General features: G+C 40.9%; 2 protein-coding genes across 5 annotated transcripts in view; one reads left to right on the forward strand and one right to left on the reverse strand.

Annotated features, from left to right (window-relative positions):
• asic2 (acid-sensing (proton-gated) ion channel 2) overlaps positions 1-22,196 on the forward strand; it is a 427,006-nt gene that overhangs the window by 300,133 nt on the left and 104,677 nt on the right. The gene's annotated exons all lie outside the window — the stretch shown is intronic.
• LOC309704116 (histone H1-like) lies at positions 12,575-16,114 on the reverse strand. Its single transcript, XM_082529104.1, has one exon. The coding sequence runs from the start codon at positions 15,362-15,364 to the stop codon at positions 14,888-14,890; it is 477 nt and encodes a 158-aa protein (XP_082385230.1). The 5' UTR covers positions 15,365-16,114; the 3' UTR covers positions 12,575-14,887.

The raw sequence follows: 22,196 nt of genomic DNA on the forward strand, positions 1-22,196 counted from the left end.
AGTTCCTTGGCTCTGGGAGAGGGGGAAAAAAGCAGATTCAGCCATGTTAGACATATTTAGTCCCACCTAGCTGCATCCCTTCTTATCATGCTGCATTCCCTTATATGCAGATGCTGGATATGCATAACAATATTGTCTGATTTGATCAGAGACTCATGTATCATAAAGATTCTGGTGTCAGCCCACCTCATTTATGTTCAGGACAAAAGCAGCCATTTCTTATTCCCATTGTTTTTTGAAATCTCGTTTTTGAATGCTACAGTGTTACTATTCCATCCAGGAAATGCGCCTGCTGATGGACTTTTTATGGTTTCTGGTGATACCTGACAAAAAACTAGCAGTTCCTTTGCACACTGCTAGTTTTCTTCTTCAAATTTTAAAATGGGAAGATATCTTAAGGCGAGAGAAACTAGACTTCAGTCAGAGCTCCCCCCCCATTTTTCCCATTTCCATTACTTGTACCTTTGTTCAGTTACTCCCAAGCTGCTTCAGCCTAGATGATCTGTAGTGAACAGTATGAGGTTGTTTTTTGGATGACTCTCAGGTGTGTGTGTGTCTGAAAATTCCTACAGCCTGCAAATGTTGCTGTAGATCAGGCTTCTCTGAGGACACCTGTGTAAATCAGGTTTGAGAACGAAGGACCACAGCACAGGCAAATGTAAACAGACTTAAAAGGGCAAGTAGATGTTTGTTCTCACTTGAATCTCACAAGATTATGCTTTGAAGGAAGAATCAACGAAGGATACCAGCCTACTCTCCTGACAGTCTGTTTTAAGGCTGTGCATCTTTAATGAAAGCTGGTTCTACTGATGCGCCTTTAGCCAGCACTCAAAGTTGCGTTCCCTCACTCACACCCTGTGCGTACACTTCCTTGCGCATGTCCACGTTTCCCATATAGACTTCATTTCTTATATTTCTGACCTGTCAGTTGAACTGGATACTATTGATGTCTGGCTTAATCCATATTTTATAACTTTACCTCAGTATGTCAGTAGTTCAATTTTGGACTCTCACCTCCTTTTTAGTAGCTTGAAAAAATAGCACATTTTGTATGTTCAGCCTAGAAATACCAGACTGTAGTCAGCTAAATGAGTCTGCGTGTGACTCCCTTTCTGCTTTATCATTTTGGGTTTTCTGTGAGTCTTTGATATGGCGTCCCTTGGGTCCATTTTGTTTTGGGGGAGGCAGAGAGGAGAGGAGGTTGTTTTGTAAGTCAGAGGGAAATAGGTAAAACGCTAAGAAAGGGATTAGGCATCAAGAGACAAAGAACACAGCAATGTGCCAGATTTAACCTTAGCAATATCAAAGAGAGAAACCTGTCTGAGATTCTCAACTTCTGTCAATAATTTAACATATCTCTCAGATGTTTGTGCCTCTCTTTCAGACAAGAATACACTCATAAAATGAGCTATTTACATTAAATTAAATTTATTTACATTAAATTATTTACATTACACTACATTACATTACACATTTACATTACACTATTTACATTAAATTAAAATGTGCTGCCAAGTTAACAGGATGAATTGCTTTACAGTCTCACCCATATGTTGCATACAGATATGTAAATATTTCAGTATTACCCATTGCTTATATCTACCCTATACCGTAGGTGGCAAATTAAATATTGCACTCGTCTTAATTAATAAGAAATTGCCATATGTCAACCCTTGTAACAGAAATAATAGAGAGAAAAGAAACGTTGTGTGAAATCCAGCTGAGACTATTCAGATATGTTCCTCTCGCTCTACACTAACTGCATGCTTTCTTTCAATGCTATTGTACGTTCTCAGCCTCACAGTGAGGCCCTGAGATAAATTATGTCTGAATTGGTGCTATATAAATATATTTTAATTAAATTAAATGGGAATGAAATAATTATTTTTCTGTTCACTGAAGAAACAGAAGTTTTTTCCTTTTTCCCTCCGTGTGCCTTCAGGTTGTATTCGTTTCTGTTATTCACTATTTAAAGTTTTGCTGTGTTTCAACCATCATACAGAGTCGCAGTCATTAAGAAATCTTAATCGTTATTGATTTTGATGGTGAAATGATTTTTTCAGAGCAATTAAAAAAAGAGAAAAAAAACATTTCACGTAGTGTGTAGATATATAAACTACAGTGGCAAGTTAAAGTAAGGAAATATTTTCGAAGGTTTACTACTTTTAAAAAGGTGTGTCTTGAAATATGTCAGTTCTTTAAATATTATTATAACTACAGCTATGAAGAAAAACAATCTATATAACATAAATTATTTATATTCCATTTATACAAAAAGAAAATTTACATAGTGTTCATGTGAAAATCTATTCGGTAGCTTGTGAAACCACCACTCTGGTTCATGCCGTCAGCCCTTTTAATTCATCAACCAGGGAAATTAATTTTAAAACCTTCAGAAGAAAAGCATGGCTGGTGTAAAGTGTTCAGCAGTACTCCTACGTTCCATATGCAGTCCTTTGAAAAACTGCCCCGTAATTCATTAGTTTGGAGAAGCACCTTCATCGGCACCAACTTAAACTTGTTTTCAGTCTCTCACAATGTTGTTGAGGGAGTTTGCCCCACTCATTTTTACAGTGTTGCTTATGTTCAATGACGTTTGCAGGGCAATCACTTAATAACAGCCCTCTTGAGGTCTTGCAACAGCATTTCAGGTCTAGGTCACAACCTTGACTGAGTCATTCTTACACCTTGATTCTCTTCTTTTTCTGTCACTCTAAAAGTAGTCCTTCTTTTGGCCTGTTGAATGACTCAGCTTCACATTTTATCATTGTTAGGCTGGGAGCACCTTGTTAAAGTTTACAACCCTGGCGTGAAATGATTTTGTTGAGTTTATACATCGCAGAACTGATGGCATAACAACAGAGATGAGCTCTTTGGTGATTTTGTTAAACCCATAACCAGGTTGTGACAGTACTGACGGGAAAACATCATCTCAGAGGTGAAGTATTGCGTGGGGAGCGTTATGATTTGTAAGTGCTGCCTCTGGACCTGGGCACCATGCCATCACGGAAAGGAAAATAATTTCCAGGTTTATCCGCATATCTTACCGGATAATATCACAGAGGCTCTCTGCCAGCTGATGCTTAGCAGAAGTTGGGTGATGCAGCAGAACAACGACCCAAAGACTCAAGTAAATTGGCTTCAGTGTATTTTCATGGAAAAAAAAATTCAAAACCTGATCATTTTCTGTGATGTTGGATAAAAGCCAGGATCTGCTCTGAAGACCTGAATACAGAAATATCTTAAATTTCAAAGTGCATGAAGGGGAAAAAAATTAATGTCACAGTATATCATGATGACTGTGTGAAATTTTGAGTTTGAAGTTTGAAGATATCTTTAAAGACATATGATGATATGCAGTGTGGAGTGCATTAGTTATTGTTTTCTTTGTACCTGCTGATTCAGGTTTTTCTGCAGCTCTCCACAAGCTGTCCTTGACTCTTGGACAACCCTTCATATGGTTCTTTTCAATGCTGTGTCTGAAATCACCTGGTTGTAGCCAGTTTATTAGCTTTTTTTTTTTTTTTACCACTGTTATTCAATGCAGCCTGAACTTTCTTAGGTAATGTTTCCTCTAATTCCTTTAAGGAGGTTTCAGGAAAAGATTCCCAGCTTTCCAGTACCACTGTTTGAAATGCAGCTCCGATCCATGACAGAACCTCCGATATGTTTTATAGCTGGCTGAAGACATTCAGGGTTGTACCTCTTTACAGTCCTCCTCTCCACTGCTCTACTCCCTCTACACTTCAGACTGTGTGGCCACCCATGGCTCCAACACCATTGTGAAGTTTGCTGACGACACAGTGGTGTTGGGTGCCATCTCCAACAACGATGAGGCGGCCTACATGGATGAAGTGAAGAATCTGGCATCGTGGTGCCAGGACAACCACCTCCAGCTGAACGTCAGCAAGACCAAGGAGCTGGTGGTGGACTTCAGAAGGGGTCAGCACAGAGACTACAAGCCCATCATCATCAATGGAGCTCCAGTGGAGAGGGTGCAGTCCTTCAAGTATCTTGGTGTTCACATCTCCTCAGACCTGACATGGGCTGCCCACATTCAGGTCCAGACCAAAAAGGCTAGGCAGCGCCTGTATCACCTACGACAACTGAGGAAGTTCAGGGTCTCTCCAAAGATCCTCAGGATTTTCTATACAGGCGCTGTGGAGAGCATCCTCACACAGAACATGACATCGTGGTTTGGGAACAGCTGTGTGAAGGACCAAAAAGCTCTCCAGAGAGTGATCCGTACAGCAGAACGCTGCTGCAGGATTGCTCTCCCCCCGCTTCAGGACACCTACACCAGGAGATGCCGGACTAGAGCAGCACAGATACTGAAGGACCCGTCCCATCCAGGCAACAAACTGTTCCAACTTCTGCAATCTGGTAGAAGGTTCCGCATCTTCCGGGCAAGGACAGAGAGACTCAAGAGGAGCTTCTATCCCCAAGCCATCCGTGCCCTAAACACACACACCCGCCCTCTCACATCATCTATAACTGACTGAGACAGGACTTTCTTCCAGACACTAAACCAAGGCACAATGTACATTTCAATTCCTTTAATTTTAAATATGTTTATATTGTCTATCCTGTAAAATAGTCAGATGTCTATTCATATTAATGTACAGAATTCACCTGCTTGCTGCTACTACTGCACATTCACCCAGTGTATATACTGTATGTATGTATATATATATATATATATATATATATTTATATAATGTTCTTCCTCTACCCCCCCCCCATTTTTGCACATGTCGAGGAGCGTGTCAGGCTACATTTCACTGTGTTATACTTGTATAACTATGCATGTGACAAATAATAAAGAACCTTGAACCTTGAACCTTTACATGTTGATGACACGTTGAATAAAAAAAATGCCCAAGAAAATCAAAATTTGGATTGATCAATTATAATACCTGTCACAGATGATTTTCATTAAAGTTTTGTGTAATTTAGGAAAACCTAAGCCTTTTCCCTTGTTTCTGATGATGGCAGTAAGTGGATTAAACTGAATGATCACGACATGTATCGGGGTTTAAAATTGAACCTTGTATCAAGGAAATTTCCCCTTGTGTCACGATTTAAAATTGTACCCTGTATCAACGCTGGTTCATCGTTTGACTTTTATGCCTTTTTTATGTTTCAATTGTTCAGTGTTAAGTGACTTAACAAAGAAGGGGGGGGGGGGGCTCATTCATCTGATGTCCAAAGAAAAACTTTTAAAGATCTTCAGAAAGCCCTGAGAACATCTGTTTAAAAACTACTTTAAAAAAAATAACAAAGTCTGGGTAGTTCGAAGCAATATATAAAGAAATGAGCGGTGTCTTAAGACTTTTGCAACACTTGGCACGAGAACCAAGCTAAGCTTCCAAATAGAAATGACTGCAGTTGGAAATAAGAGTGAAAATGCACATTGGGTAAGTTTCTTTTTAGCAACAATATCTATGAGAGAGGGACTCAAAATAAACTGCAGTGTTTGTGTTCATTGTGACGAAGGAACATGTCACCTAGAGCAAGAGTGTGACTCACTGATATGATTTTAAATAGTTTTTGGGCATAGGCATGAAAGCTCTATGGCAAAAAGAGGTGCAAGTTATATTAGGCATTGGATATACAGAAAGTTAGTGGGAACCGTTCAGCACTGCTTTTGGTTTTTTCTGTACGAAAATAAAAGACTTTGCTACTAGAGGTTCTTAGATTAATTAGAACTTCAGAGGTTAGTTACCCCTCCATGTCACCAACAAAATCAATCCAACCAGTAAGTCTCACTGAGACTTACTGGTAAGGACAATTTCACAAATAAGTGCAGAAATGGGGTCTAAGTTGTAAGAAATGTCTGTAATTCTTATAGAATATGTCTTCTATACATTCACAGTCATCTCTCACTGCTGACAAAGCTGCTCACAAAGTCTGTGTCAGCGAATTGCACCTCCCTTAGCACAGCAATTAGTGTTTTTTTGTTTCTTCCTCACAAATAGTGTGTTCCCAAACCAGACTGAGACTATATGAGAAAGCCCACATTAGCTCTGCAGTGCTTTCAGTGTTCTCCCACACTGCCCTCCTCACTGAATGAGACCCATGACTCTCCTTCACATAAATGTTTCTTTACAGTGCGCAGGCAAAGCGCTTCTTACAAATATGTGAAATGGGAGACATACAAAGCTTTAGCAAGAAGCATTTCCAAGATAGATGGACATATGAAGAGGGGGAATGGAGGAGCAGAGTGTCACACTGGCCCTCAGAAGCTCATCAGCATTATAGTCCACATTGCCGTGGCACCATGGGCACAGGTGGCACTGACTCATTATTCAAACCCCTATGGGCTATCTTTCATGGATAAAGGGAATTATGGACTACTATTAGCACATCCCCACTGCGGCAAGGAGTATTTGTATGGGTCAGGACACATGTGGGAGACAACAAAGAAATGGGCTGAAAATAGCATGTATATCATAAAGAAAATAAATACTTCACATATTCTTTCTCAAAAAGGATAAATCTGCATTTCCGCATTATAAATGATAAAGGTAAAACAGGCTAAATAAATTAGATCCTAAGCTGTGACCCCCCTCTTTACCCATGTTTCTTAGCCATATTTATGCAGGCTGTGTAAATATAGAAGAGTACAGCGGAGGAGAAAAACAAACAAGTATACAGGTAAAAGCTGTGGAGCAATAACAAAATAAGGCAGGGAACGCTTGCTAGACTGGCAGAGATCGGTGTCAGACCCAGCAAGATCAAAGTGTTTTTCTAGTTTTCACTCTCTGTCATACTTTTGCAGACACATACACAGTACAGTCAGCGACACCATTAGTTATGAGTCTATCTATGCTGGCTCACCACAAATAAAGCCTACAGTATAAGCCTACATGCACATCATGTAAAAGCCAAACAGTAGTCATTATTTCCTACATTGTTTAGGTTCTGGACATTACTGTCATCTTTAAACTTTACATACAGTGAATCTTATATCACCAGAGCAAGAAACTGAGCCATAATAGTGTAGATATGTCGCGCTATAAGGACATCTGTCCTTACAATTAGAGAACTATCTATTTTTAGGTTATCATAAAGAGTATTGTATCAGTGCAGTATTTGGGGCTCTTGATATTGAATGCAAAATGAGTTTGTTTCTAAATGTTGGAAACTAAGAAAAGAATATAATTAGTCTGTGCTCACGGAGTCAAACGCAGGAAGACGGTAACACATGCCCTTTTTGCTATTGCTATGCTCTGATATAAATATATGAAAGAAGTCATTTTCCATGTTGGTAAAATAACTCACAACGTTACAGAACAGTTAAGGTAAAGGTGACATAGTTCATTTTCTTTTCTTGGACTTTGCTACAGTTGCTTCCCATAATAAACAATTCAAAAACCTTCCTTGTGTGTCTTCCACTTGGCTTTGGCACAGCGATTCGCTACTGTCTAAAACTAGCTGCTTTAGCTCCTGTCCCTTTAAGGCTACCCTCCATCCACAAACAGGTTTGAGAAGGAGATGGGTGGGACTGCTATGCTCACAACCAGAGCTGTCTGTCTGGATGTCCATATTAACGATACCTCATAGAAGTAAGTAGAGTAGAAACCACCAGAAACACAGTGTGGAGAGCATTCTGAAGTCTCCGGTTTAGCCTCTTAGGAATTAGGTTTGTATACACTGACCTCATTATCATATATATAACATTTACACAATGTCATACTTTTGCAGATACTGTACACATACAGACGGGAAGAGCATAAAAAAACCTTTTTACCACATATGGATAGCCCAGATTTCTGTGCTGCATGACTGAGAATTATTATAGTTCTGTTTCCATTAGAAGTAGTTTAGGCAATCATTTTTTGAAACACATTAAACAATGAGCAGCAGCAGCAGACCCAAAGCACAGTACAGCTTCTGCCAGAAAAGTTGATAACTTAGGAACACAGACAACTCAGGCTGATGGACACAACTGCATGAAAACCTGAAATTTAAAATTAAAATGCATTCTTTGATCTTCTTTTACCCTCTGACAGGTAGCTCTCAAAGTAACTTTGTTCAAAGAGAGTCTGACAAGTATACATGTGAACTGCCTGAGCTGAGCAGCCACGATGGGCTAGTTAGTAAAATAAACTGAGCTTAGTGCGTTGAGCAAAGTGGTACCCAGGCTTAAAGAACATCCCTAACCAAATTAAATGCAAATCACTGCAGTTTTATCAAATTTGCCTGCAACCTGTAGACTGCATTATATAGATGCTGCATATAAGATTACACTAAACATGTCTAATTTTGTTTGCAAGAACACAATAAACAAAGTAAAGTGATGTTAATAAAATACAAAGTAAATAAATGAATAAAAATGTATTACAGTAGTGCACACATGTATAATATTATGATTGTTTACAAAGATTCATAAAATAAAAAACTGCCAAATTCAGCTTTATTGAGAATTTTCAAAGACTGGTGTAAACCCTGCGATGATTACTAATCTCTAAATTGCCTTGTTCCCTGTACCATAATGATGTGCACCACTATCTACTCCTTTCACTCAGGATTTCAGTGTTTCATCCCTATCACCTCCTCACTTCCCTCAAGGCTTTGTGATTTGCCGGAAGAATACAGGTCCTGACAGCACTGTTAAACAGAGACCCAGCTGTCCTTCTGAAGGACAGGTGCTTCTGGCCCATAGGGGACCTTCTTGGAAAGAGGACATGCTGGGGCTGTCCATACTGATGATGACAGCTTTATAAAAACTTTAACCCAATGCACAAAAAGAGAGCTGAAGAGCACGAGTCAGGCAGGCTGCATGGCCGTGCTGAGATAAATGGGAGTCCTAGAGGGAGGGCCTTGGACTCATCAAGTTCTGTCCTGAATCATTCTTATCAAATGGATGATCAGGAAAAAAAATCATTTTCAAAGTCAAGCATGCAAAATGAATATCTGTCCCTGATATGTTAACCTGGCAGCTGGCAGTATAGAAATCTCATCTGATTCATGTTTTGCCCACTGCATTTTGCTGTAGTCTGTGATGCTGCCTCTGGAAAGGTGCAGTGTCATGGCGAGTTATGCGCCTCAGGTTTTTTGTGGTATGAGTGCCCTCCTCCTGAGAGCATTCATTTTCTCAAAATATCATGCTGCTTATCAGCCTTGTGCCAGTTGCAATGTGTTATATTCCTTTCTATCAACGTAGCTAGTGATTCCATTAATCACAAATAAGAATACACATTTTTTAATATAGTCAGTTGTAAAAAAGAAACAATGCACTCTCAAATTCAAAGTGGGAATGCTTGGCTATAATGCGCAGCACCATGTTTGGACAAAATCAAAGCACAAACCTCGTACCTTCTGTAATAGTGAACGTGGGATGATTTGTGGTTGCTGTGCAGCCACAGGACCAGACGCCTTGAAGTCATTGACTCGGTCCTGGACTTGTCCTGATACCAAAGAGTCAAATGTGAAGCCATCTGACAGTTAAAGCTGGCCAGTGAGTCCTTCAGCAGGACAATAATCGAATCTACAAGAGAATGACTGAAAAAGAAAACAGTCAAGGTGTTGCAATGACCCATTCAAGGCCCAGACCTAGATTATTATTATTATTATTATTTTATGTGCATTGAAGTTCTATAAAAATTTAACAGTGCAAATGCAAATCCTTGCTGGCAGTTTAACCAAAAGGCATTTCCAGTGGAAATTGGCCAACATATCCTCAGCATAACCATGTATAATATCCACAAAACTTAAAAAGAGGTTATACACACACAACACGGTAATATTATGTTGAAGCACCGTACGTATCACTCCGCGAGGCTCCTGCCTACGATAGTCGTAATGCTCCGACAATCCATCAAGCAGTGCGGCTTCGTAGCGTAGCAAAGTCGTACTAAAACATTTGACAGATTTTCGAGCGCCGTGTACGACATAAAATCATTTCGAGGTCAGTAAACACAACCAGAATTCATACGGGATTATAAGGGGACCTGTCGACTTTCAGAAAAATCAAAGGATTGATTTTAAGTGTGCCATATTTTCCAAACAACACGGTAATAATGACGGCCCGCTAGAATGCTCTACCAAAAATAGTGTGATAGGTTTGTAGCATAAACCTATTCGCTGGAACGTTAAGACAATATAATTACACTGCAAGCAAGACACAAGTAGGCAAACTTCTTCATGGTACTCGTGCACGGGAGAGAACCGGACAGGCACCGTTCCTTCGCTTGACCCCAGTAGCTCTCGTCCGTTCTCCCATACACTGTCCTTTTATTGAGGTTACATGAATATGCATAGGTTCATTAACATACGACGTCTACATACAAACAAAGAGTACCTTGCCTGTGTGTGTGTGTGTGTGTGTGTGTGTGTGTGTGTGTGTGTGTGTGTGTGTGTGTGTGTGTGGGGACTGCTGATCAAAGGGTCAAACATCCTTGGTCAGGAAGAGGGTAGCCTCCCCCTCACCCTAGATGGTTCATCCTAGATAACACGGTGAGGAAGTCCTGCAGTTCATCTAAACAAAGAGCACTTAGACTAGAACAGACGTAGCTACGTTAATCCTACCATAAAACAATAAGACACGGTATGACCTCTCATGCTCCCAAAGTGCTGTCTAATACACACAAAGTTTGCAGACTATCAAGGATCAAAACCTCTACCAATCTACAACTAATTACAAAACTCTAAGCATATATAAGTAAATATTTCTAAGCATAAATGACAATCAACAATACAAATCTAACATTTCCCCCCTTTTTGACCTTTATGCCTGAAAAGTTCCCAGGTATGAATACCTCATGTCTAACAGTTTCAATGCAAACATTTTTATACTCAGCATATGTCAAATCACCCTAAATTACTGAAAGGTACACAGTTTAATAAATGTATTAGCAGTTACCCCATTCATTGAGCTCATCTCATGGCAAACTGCATCTTACGAGCAACCAAAGAAATTGTTAATTTAATAGTGAAAATAAAAAAGTAACATTTTCAAAAACATCTCAACTTGGTGGTGCTTCCTCCGGGTGTGCACATCACATGTCTCTCTGCAGAGTGGTTTAAGCTCTGCAGGGCGTCATGAATGTCTCTTCCAGTTGTTTCCATCGTTGTCCATAGGACCAGAGTCCAAATGTATGTAGAATAGACATTCAAACATACCAGTTGGTTTTGTTGTTTGTCAACATGGTTCTCAGCTATTTCCAAAGCTGCAGACCTCTCAGCACTCTAGTTTTATGGCCTCTTACCAGCCCCCATCACCTGACTTCAGACCTTCGTCTTGTGAGGGGGATATTTATGACTCCTTAATTGTCCACGCTCTGCAGAAAAAGCTCTCTGTGGAAAGGGTGCTGGGTTCCGTCATCTTACTGCTGTTATGATCCCAGCAGCCTTCAGAGTGTCATCGTATGCACAGTATAGTGGCACAGCGTTAGGTGATGTTCATAGGAAACTGCTGTCATCACCACCATAGCTTCTGGTTCCTGTGCTTTCACAGAATCATGATGTCATCCTCGAACTCCTTCTGCGCTGTCGATGGAGCTTGGCACGCTCCCCTCATCCCACGAGTTTTCATGTTCCAACGCTGCTGAAGGTTTAAGGCAGAGCACGTCGTACACCTTAGTCGTCTTCCTCAGCGTCAATATTGAATCTTTCATTTTATTTAAAATCTCCTGGAAGCTCAGTAGCACAGCTCTCTGTGTGATGTCTGCTGTACTGAAGATGATCTCTGATCCTCCTGAAGCCTCTCTCCTGGCCTCAGCTCCCATCTTGTGGACGATCCTCTCCTCTATTTTGCAGGCAGTTTCATGGTCCTTGCTGTGGCTCCAAGGTCTGATCTCATGATGGGCCCCAACCAGCTTGACCTTTGACCTCAACCACTGCCTGGCTGTCAGCTATGCCTGGAATGGTTCACGCTTCTCACTGGGCCTCTGAAGATTTCTCAGGAGATTACTGCTGCACCTGTATTTCCTTGCTAAGAAGAAAAACTTCTATTTGGAGAGCATGTCAACAATCATCAAACCACATTCTTTAGTTCAGTGAACTTCACTTATAGGCCATCAAAGCCTCATCTGAACATGGATGCACCACTTGCATAGGTTTAATACTTGTAAATAAACGGCTAATCACACAAATCACTGCAACAATAATAAAAAACATCATTGTTTAATGTTAATCCTTGCACTCCACCTCTTGACGCATGGACATTCCCATGCGTCAACTCACCAAACCTGGATCCCTGTCTTAAAGAAAAAGATTAGCTAGATCATGTCCCAGGCAACATCAGGGCATCTCCTCTGGAGTAGCTCCGTAACCCTGCAATAAAAGATGTTAGCGTGTGTTGCATATTAAGTTTGCTTAACACCTGGCTCTCCCAGGAGCCTGCATACACACCATCATGGCCTGGAAAACAAAATCTGGAAGTAAAATCAAACTTCATACCTGTAAACAATTGTATCATAAGGACAAGAAGCATTCAACATCAGCAAGACAAGTGTCATGTGCAGGTTTTCTCAAATCAGTAAACTACAATTATTTTCATAAGTCGCCTCAGACATGGATCATCCCATGTACTCAGGCAACATTAATGTAATCGGTGACTGCCCTTAAGCAAAGTCACTCCACTTATATATTACTATGGGCTCAAAAGTGGCCAGCTAATGAGCCCATATCAAACTATCCCAGAAACACTGTATCTCTTATTTGTTCTTCTCATGTCACTTGTCCGCTTCTGCCGAATCCTCTACACGCAGTCATAGAAAAACAAACATTAGCAATACACATTGACTGTGGTCAGACGGAGGTCAGACACAGGTCAACAGGTTCCAGAGGTGCCATAAAAACACCATAAAGTCAACCCTAGCTGTGGAAAGAAGTAACACCAGTTCTCAACACAGGAAATTTCACACAGGTTATTCACATTATCAAAGTAACCTTCACATTTTCCCATCAACACAATGCAACAGCATCACCACTCATAACCCGTAAACACAGTTTTCCTCACACATAAACCCAGAAATCTTGTAGTAGAGAAACATTAGCCAGTATTCCTATAAATCACATGATCAAACACATGAAGAACCGTAATGCTGTAAAAACGAAAATGCAAATATTAGCGCTTGCGCAGGCGTATGCATACTTTGTCACAGATATCTCTGTGAGCAACTCAAGCCTATGAATAACACACCTGATAAATGCACAGACACAGAAAATGGCATTTAAAAGGTTAAATCATCATGCAACCTCGAGTGTTGCTGTCATCTTTCTGCTCCTGTAAAAGGAAACACATGGGTTCATCTGCACCTTTGTCAGGTGGGGGTTAGCTTCACACAATCATGTTCAGTCAGTCAGTCAGTTATTTTAAAATTCTTACTCATTCACTCAGTGGTTCCTTCTTTCTTTGCTGATAGTGGAACCTATCGTCGCATTTAGTTTCCACTCTCAGCAAAATGACGTCATTTCAAAAAGAAAAAGAAGAACTTTAGTTTGGATTACATCGCTGAATCCTTTTGGACTGGGACTGTCATTTAATAATTGTCCCAAATAAGTGGCTTTCTCCAGAGTCCATTTAAATGTGGAGAACTCACTTGGCACAATTTTCTCGACGACGTGTAGCGCTTTTAATTCCCGACGTGCAGATCTGCTTAAAGAACAGAGATTATCAAACAAAACTTTCAGTGCACTGTGAAAGTATCAAAATAAAAAGGCCTTGTTAAGTCATGACACAAGCTCCTCATCTCAGGAGGGTAAATCATACCATTAGCATGGTTTATCATACCATCATACTAATCGGCAGGCTCAGCTTCACAACAAAAGAAAAATCATCAGCTAGATTCACTCCAAATCAACCATCAGCTGCACAACATAACCCTAATGTCATATTAGCTATGAGTTTAATCACCCGGTCTGTGCTCTTCACTCATTTAAGCCACAGATCTATTTTATTCAATTTTTCCTTTTTCCCTTCATCATAAAACATGTGACATGCTGTCATGCACTTCACAAAACAGTCTGTTCTGACGTATTCAGAGTTGTGTATCTAAATACAGGATTCACTCGCACATCAAAGCAGGAAACTCAGTGTTTTAGAGTCTCTACTCAACACACAACAAACTCCAACACATCTCATTCACTCGTGCTAGAATTCAATCACCTTTCATTAATCTAAAACCGATCAACTAATTTGCATATCAGCTATTAACCCACTAAGTTGACAGGACGACAGAAAAGCATGTTCAAAATAGTATCACAAAAGACAATTTCCCTCATACAGTAAATTACTTATGCTGCCTCAATCAAGCAGGAAGCTTCTCCCAATTTACCATTTTAACACTAAATTTATTGTCTGATCACTGATTTATCAAACCAGGATTTTTTTTTTTTTTTTTTTTTTTTTCCCACAAAAGTTAAATTGTTGTCCTGCAACTTGTAGAGTCAATTTTTTTCTTTAGGATAAATTCAGTATTTGATAACAAGTGTCTGCTAAATTGACACTATTGTAACACTGATGAAAGATAACAAGCTAATTTTCATTGCATGGGTTTGTGTTATTAGGCAGGTCTAATGCATGTCTGTGGAGCTGCATCTCCAGCAGAGCATGTTCTTAAAGCTGCCTTTCCTACACATTTCTCTGCTATTATTTAATCATTTCTTAACTAATGTGCTATGAGTCTTCATGAGTCATTTTGTGTTTGGAATTGTTAGTAGGGTTAATGCATGTTCTGCTTGTGTGTGTGTGATTTTGTATATGTTTCTATTTTCGCAATGTTTCAGACTCCGTCTCAATTTTCCAACTTAAGCAGTCAGTTTTCTTTTCCCCAGGTTTGCTAACCCAAATTTTGATTTCCCACATTAAATAATTCCTATGTGTTCTCACCTAGTCTTCTCACTCTGTTGTCCTCTCACTCTTTTGTCCTCTCCCTCTTCAACAGTCCCGGCAGTTCTCCTTCAGCTTTGTCCTGTCTAGTAGCTGAAGTGCTGCTGCTGCCTTCTTGGGCGACTTCTTAGCAGCTGCTGCCGGTTTCTTGGCTTTGGCCGCGGCGGGCTTCTTGGCTTTGCTCTCAGTAGCCTTGTTCATCTTGAAGGATCCGGAGGTCCTGGTGCCCTTGGTCTGCACCAGAGTGCCCTTCGCCACCAGGCTCTTGATGGCGGTCTTGACACGGGCCTTGTTCTTGTCCACATCGTAGCCTCCGGCAGCCAGAGCCTTCTTGAGAGCGGCCACAGACAGGCCGTTGCGCTCCTTGGAAGCGGCCACGGCTTTCACAATCAGCTCGCCCACGCTGAGGCCGACCTTCTTGGGCTTGGAAGTCATCGTCTTCTTCTTCTTGGCCTGAACCTCGGCGCAGGGCGTGTTTATGATGGAGCCTTTCCCACCACAGCGCTGGCACGTTGAACGCATCATGAAGGGTCCATTTCTTTCATGTCGCTAGCCGCATGTGGCTTGCCCGAGTCACTCAGTCCTTTTTGAGCATTTCAACATGCTGCCGCCGCAGACCCTGGCCTCAGATCCAGCAAGTTTAGCGCGCTGATCTCCAAAAAAGTCCCGAAGGCCAGAAAGACATCAAATAAGTGTCTCGTGCTGAGAACTCAAACAAAAACTCCTCTTCACGCTGCCATCTTGCTCGCCCCTCCGTGAAATTCAACCAATCAGACAGGAAGATGGGTTTGCTTTCTTCTTCTGCTGCTGTTTATCCACATTGCTGCTGCTTTGCTGGGACTTTTTGTGCTCAGGACTTGCTGCTGTCTCTTTATCATGGAGCTGCATTCCTTATCTTCAGGGAGGAGTGAGCTCGCTTGTGAGGTTGAGAAACACATGGCACTGTAAATAAGTCAGCCAGAAACTTGGCCTGCATGTTTCCAATGATGTTAAACTATAACTTTCTTCCGACTGTTGCATGTGGAAAATTGATACAGGTCTGCTTTTCACCTGAAAGTGACAAACTAAAACATGTTCATTATTATCATCACTGCTTAATCAACACACATCTCTCTCTCTCTCTCTCTCTCTGTGTTTGTGTGAACAATCCTTTCTTAAAAGCAGAAAATGACATTGTAGTTGTTTTTCGGCTGATCAACACAAAACCTTTTTCCTATGATTATTTCTCTTCGTCTACAATGTAGTAATTTGTCTCTTTTTCACTCTTTTTTTTTTTTTCTTCACAATAGCTGGTGGTCTGCAAAATCACCGCTCTCACTCACAATCAGAGGCAATCACTTTTGCACAGCGCACAAAAACACTGTGATGTCAGACACATTCACACTCACTTTTTCATCTGCATAAATAAACCATATGGCTGGAGATATGTGCCATGGTGATCCATAAGCATGATCACCAGTTTATTTAATTATTTTTAATCCAACAAAACAAATAAACAAAAACATGATGCTGATGCTACACACACACACACGAGTCAAGGTGCAGAAAAACTGCTCATGGAAACGCTGCACACTCTCTGTTTCCCTCTCCTTGAGTAGTTCTCAGACAGCTCTTGATCTGATAATGTGTAGCTTGCTCATCAGCTCAAAAAACAAAAACAAAACTGCAACGCGACATCACACAGTAGTTGCATGCTCTGCCCACAGTGGCAAAGTCTTACACTTACATATTCAACACAGCTTCTCCATCATGTATTTTTAGATGTTTCATACAGGGTTGAGCATATTAGTTGTTTTCACAGATGTGCTCTATATCTCAACAATGGCTCATAATAAGACGACAGTCTTCCACACAGGTCAAGTGCCTCTATGCACTTCATGAGTTTAAATATTTATCTATATCACTTCACCTCACATGTCATTGTACTGAATTTAAGCAACCACAAGCTTAATGTAGATTACTTTTAACAACTATCCACCTCAATTAAATCTATGGTCTGGCACACAGGCTGCTGTCGATCAGGGCAAGCTAAAGAATAAACATTGTGTCAGCAAGGGGTGGGGGGAAAGCCATTCACCAGAGCATATCTTAAGTGCTGCTGATGTGGGCTGGCCTTCTCCACAGCTCTCCAAGGCTGGTGTGTTTTCTGAAAACTTCTAACATTTGAATCTCTTCCATTTATAAGCCTGCGATTAACCGCACGGCTCAGGTCCGCGTAACCGCGCTCGCGTGAACCCGCGCAGCTGTGGAGCCGTCGCTCTCTCTCTTTTTTACATAAATACTTTGTGCTGCCAGGAGCAAAGTCCAGCACAAACGTCTGTCTCCCTCCGACTCACTCTTGGTTGCTTAGAAACCCATGATAACAACAACAGTCGGTGTCACAGACCACATGTTCTGCTCCGCACACACTCACACACAACAACAACGACGACGACGACGACGACGACAACACAAAATAGGCCTACTGTCCAGCACAATCTGGACCCCGCGGAACTTCTCAACACCCCACTGAGCGGTGGAGAACTCACTACAGTACCCCACACAGCGGTCTGTATTTCGCCCCACTAAGACGGCGAACCAAAAAAAGTTCGAACTGCGCAACTCTGCGACTTAATGCTTCTGTACAAAAAACCCCACTGAGCGGCCTTGTACATCGCCCCACTTAGACGGCGAATTTTAGCCCCACTAAGCGGCCACGGACAACGCCCCACTGAGCGGCGAAGACGTAATTTTAGCCCCACTAAGCGGCCACGGACAACGCCCCACTGAGCGGCGAAGACGTACAGTTATAGAGTTGGACTCTAAACTTACTCGGTGTTGCTTAGCGTGTAATATCAGCCTCGAATCCCGCCAATCGCCATTCATCGAGGAGAAAAGACATACAGCGAATCCACAGGAACTTCCTGGCTGACGTCAGTCTTTCAGCGTGTCCCTCCTCCCCTCGGTGAATGCGATTCCAGGGCTCCGGCATCGAAGGACCAATTAATGATAGGTTTGTAGCATAAACCTATTCGCTGGAACGTTAAGACAATATAATTACACTGCAAGCAAGACACAAGTAGGCAAACTTCTTCATGGTACTCGTGCACGGGAGAGAACCGGACAGGCACCGTTCCTTCGCTTGACCCCAGTAGCTCTCGTCCGTTCTCCCATACACTGTCCTTTTATTGAGGTTACATGAATATGCATAGGTTCATTAACATACGACGTCTACATACAAACAAAGAGTACCTTGCCTGTGTGTGTGTGTGTGTGTGTGTGTGTGTGTGTGTGTGTGTGTGTGTGTGTGTGTGTGTGTGTGTGTGTGGGGACTGCTGATCAAAGGGTCAAACATCCTTGGTCAGGAAGAGGGTAGCCTCCCCCTCACCCTAGATGGTTCATCCTAGATAACACGGTGAGGAAGTCCTGCAGTTCATCTAAACAAAGAGCACTTAGACTAGAACAGACGTAGCTACGTTAATCCTACCATAAAACAATAAGACACGGTATGACCTCTCATGCTCCCAAAGTGCTGTCTAATACACACAAAGTTTGCAGACTATCAAGGATCAAAACCTCTACCAATCTACAACTAATTACAAAACTCTAAGCATATATAAGTAAATATTTCTAAGCATAAATGACAATCAACAATACAAATCTAACATAGTGCTTTGTTGTGTATCTGACGGACAAAAGCTAAACCAGTGAACCGCTGAAGTTGCAGCATTTTTACAAACCAATTCTGGTTCATCCGTTTCATTCAATGATCCGTTTTCGCCCTTTTCATTCTCTGTCACCGCCGTGCTTTTTCCGCCATGTGCATGTGAAAACAAAGGCACTGCACATGCGTGTTTTACCCATATTCTATCACGATATTTCATTTTCTTATCGTTGCCCAACATTATACCAGTATTACCGTGAACGGTATGATATGGCCCAGCCCTAGTGCAAATGCATGCAGACTTTAATGAACTGAAGGAATGCTGCAAAGAAGAGTTGGTCCAGATTCCTCCATTTTCTGTATGACATTAAGTTACTGCTGTTAAACATGCTTTTAGAAGCTATTAAAATCATGAGATGTACTTAATTTTTCATAGTCTGTGAAAACCTGTGAAAACCTTCTTTTTCAGGTGCTAAAACAGAGCGAATACACCATTGGCTTGATTTCACAGCTCCCTTAACAGATGACAGCTGAAAGCAGCGTTGATGTTCCATCATTTGCTGTGGTCATGATTGCATTTTACACTGATTACATTTTGTGCAGTGAGATCTGATACTGTCAGACAATGTAACAAAAAGATAATTTAATGAAAGACTTTGCGTGTGATGTTTTAATAATGGTCTCATCTTTCGTCTCCGGCGTTTAACACCAAAAACTAGGGAAAAGTTTTGAGTGCTTTATCAAAATGGAGTTATTTCTATTATTTATTTATCAAGCCAACTTTTTAATGATTTCCAGTTTTCAATTTTTGGCATGAGAGGCATGGAGGGATTAATTAATAAAATCTGAACCCTTGGCTTCAGCGTTCAGGGGCTCTTGGTTGCGTAATGTTGTCCTGCAAATGATGCAAAGTTGTTCTGAGTGATATGTGGATGAGCTCTAGCTAACCACTCTTTAGCCTTTCAGTTTGGCGCCAGACTTTTATTGCAAAGTGTTTTGTCCTATTTTACACGTACTGTGCCGATTCACAACTATAGTTCTGCAAGAAAACTTTTCTGCTGGACAACTCGTGCAACACTCACTAATCAGCACTAATCAGTATTGTGTAAAACCATCAACTGCTGACAAATTACATATTTAGTTTCATTGTACCTCTAGTGACATGGTCTGTGTTAGACTTATTTTCTTCCCAATAATTAGCCAAGACTAAACGCCTTTTACTTCAAGTAGGTAATGAAGCAGATGAAAAATACGATACATTAGAGAACAATTAAAGGGGATGTCATAACGATGTGGCATCTCCTAATTGCTTCCCCTCCTATCCTTAATGACAGGCTCAAAGCAGGCACTCTGGTTCAAGGTGTCATCTGCTATGTTTTCCCAAAAGTCAGAAAAAGCATGTGAATCCCTTCTTTCCTTATAGGTAGAGAGGCAGCACCACTTTGTGCATTACTGCCTGTTTGTATCTGTTAAAACTGGCTTATGAAACATTTGCACTCTTTGGTTTTATTCCGTGTTTTGATTTCCTTGCTCAAATATCACCTCTGTTTCCATCTTTCTGTCAGCAGGAGTTAGCATCACTAATGGTCAGCATGTTACTCAGCTGTGACTGTATGACAGGTGGTATTTTGTCAGTCCTGTCTAAACATTACAGTATCCCCCCTCCAGTCTTCCTATCATGACTGTGGAGCACTGGGGCAGCCCATCTTTTAGACCTCCCAGCAGACCTGTGGAGATGGTAATGTGGGACAGTGCTGAGCCACTGTCCCTCACTCGAGCCTTGCAGGACGTGCAGAGTGTTCAAATATACTCTGCTGTCAGACCGTTCTCCCTCCTGTGTCGCAGATGAGCAGATCCAACTTGTGTGTTTGTGGGAAGATGCAGAAGATAAAGAAGATACAGAGGTGTGTGGGTGGATGGCTGGATGCATTCATGCATTTTCACATGTGTGTATCGTTTTAGCTGCCCACTGTCTCTGAGAATAACATTTATTTTGGATGATTAATACTGGCCTTTTTTCTCAATACAAGAAAAAGGATGGAATCTTTCTGTGGCAAGTAAAGATGTGGATTAGGTTTGGTTAAGGTAACTGAAGTTGTTGTATAATCTGCCTTTTTTTAAAAAAAACCAAAAAAAACGTCGCTCTACTTCAATACTGCATCACTAGACTATCACCTTAGCTTACCTCGCGTACTGGAATGTGTGCAAGTTGACCAAAGAAGAAAAAGTCAGCTTGATGATCAGATATTAAAGATATCCATGACTACACTTAAAGCTCCCTGATGGCTTGTTTGCTGTGTAAACCTAACACAAACAAATATGATAATGTTATCTGTCAGACTATATTTTGCTCAAGGTAAGTTCTTCCTGTGTTGCTTCATTCGATGACAGTTGATGACAGCTTCTGAGAGTCAAGAACAAAATTATGCACACATCAGGCCAATTTGTCAGTATGCTACACAACTACTGAATGCAGTGTCGTAAATCTGGCACATAAAAAAGCGGGTGACTTACCAGCATGGCGTATATAGCCATGATATATGTCAATGCATTTACACCAAATCATTTTGGGTCCAGACACTGACAAACTTCTTCTGATAGCTCTCAACAGATTTCCACAGATGATTTGTACATACAACCTGCTTGTTATGTTCACAGTGACATTCCTCTGGGGAAATTACCCAGGCTTTCACTACATAAAGTTATTTAGGTCTGAAAGTAGATGAAATGTAGGTTCATCATCCAAAGGCACCTAGGGAGATCTGCACCAGAGCCACATGAGTCGGTACTGGATGTTATTGATGTTGGGGATCTGTTGGGTTTTATCTTTGTCATTGTCACCAAAATCTTGTCATTCGAGTAAAAAGAAATTACATTTCGAACCACAAAGGTTTTCATACTTACTTCACCATGCTCACTTGTTATGTATACCTTCACTTTAATATACATTGAGAAATTTACTCTTTACAGTCAATATAATATAATAAGTGTTGATAACTAATAATAATGAATCATTTTGCGCTACTTGTTCTGAGACTGATTATAATAAATCAGACTAAATATGTCAAACAAATCGACATCTAAAAAAGCGAAGGTAAGTCAGAAATACTAGTGATGTGTGGATCGATATTGAACTATCGATTCCTCTGATACCAGTCATTTATGTTCTAGAATCAATTTTCATATTAAAATATCAATATTTTAGTAAATTTGTAGTTTATCATTAACAGGAACACAGTGGAAAGAAACTATATTATTCGGATTGTCTAACTTGGAAGGAAAAACTTCCTCTTCCGCCTTTCATAGTCATAAGCGAAATATGGCTGTATAAAGGTGTCACAGCCCCTTGGCGTGCACACTTACAACAATGGCTGAGTATAAATGGAGTCATTTGTGGACGTATTTTACATTACATGTGGCAAGACAGTGAGGTGTTGTGGCAACACCACTAACCTGTCAAACACCTCAGAGTCAATCATATCGCAGGAAATGACGAGCATATGTTGAGGTGAGCTGAAGAGGAGGAGAGGACAGGGACAGGTGCTGCTAGGGCGAGACAGACGTCGCTCACGGAGTCCTTTGGTGCTGCAGGCAGGCAACCTGTTCAAATAGCGCACAACTTCAGTTTTTTTATTTCTATATGATGAACTCTGCATTATTAAGCAATAAGAACAAGTAGTCTGATGTTCTGTAATCATTATGAAGCTATAATTT

This window comes from Aulonocara stuartgranti (genome assembly GCF_965226115.1).
Source record: "Aulonocara stuartgranti genome assembly, chromosome: 4".
In the NCBI taxonomy this organism is placed as follows: domain Eukaryota; kingdom Metazoa; phylum Chordata; class Actinopteri; order Cichliformes; family Cichlidae; genus Aulonocara; species Aulonocara stuartgranti.

Excerpts from the sequence above, each read along its gene's own strand:
- LOC309704116 (XM_082529104.1), bottom strand. The coding sequence starts at position 15,364 with ATGATGCGTTCAACGTGCCAGCGCTGTGGTGGGAAAGGCTCCATCATA.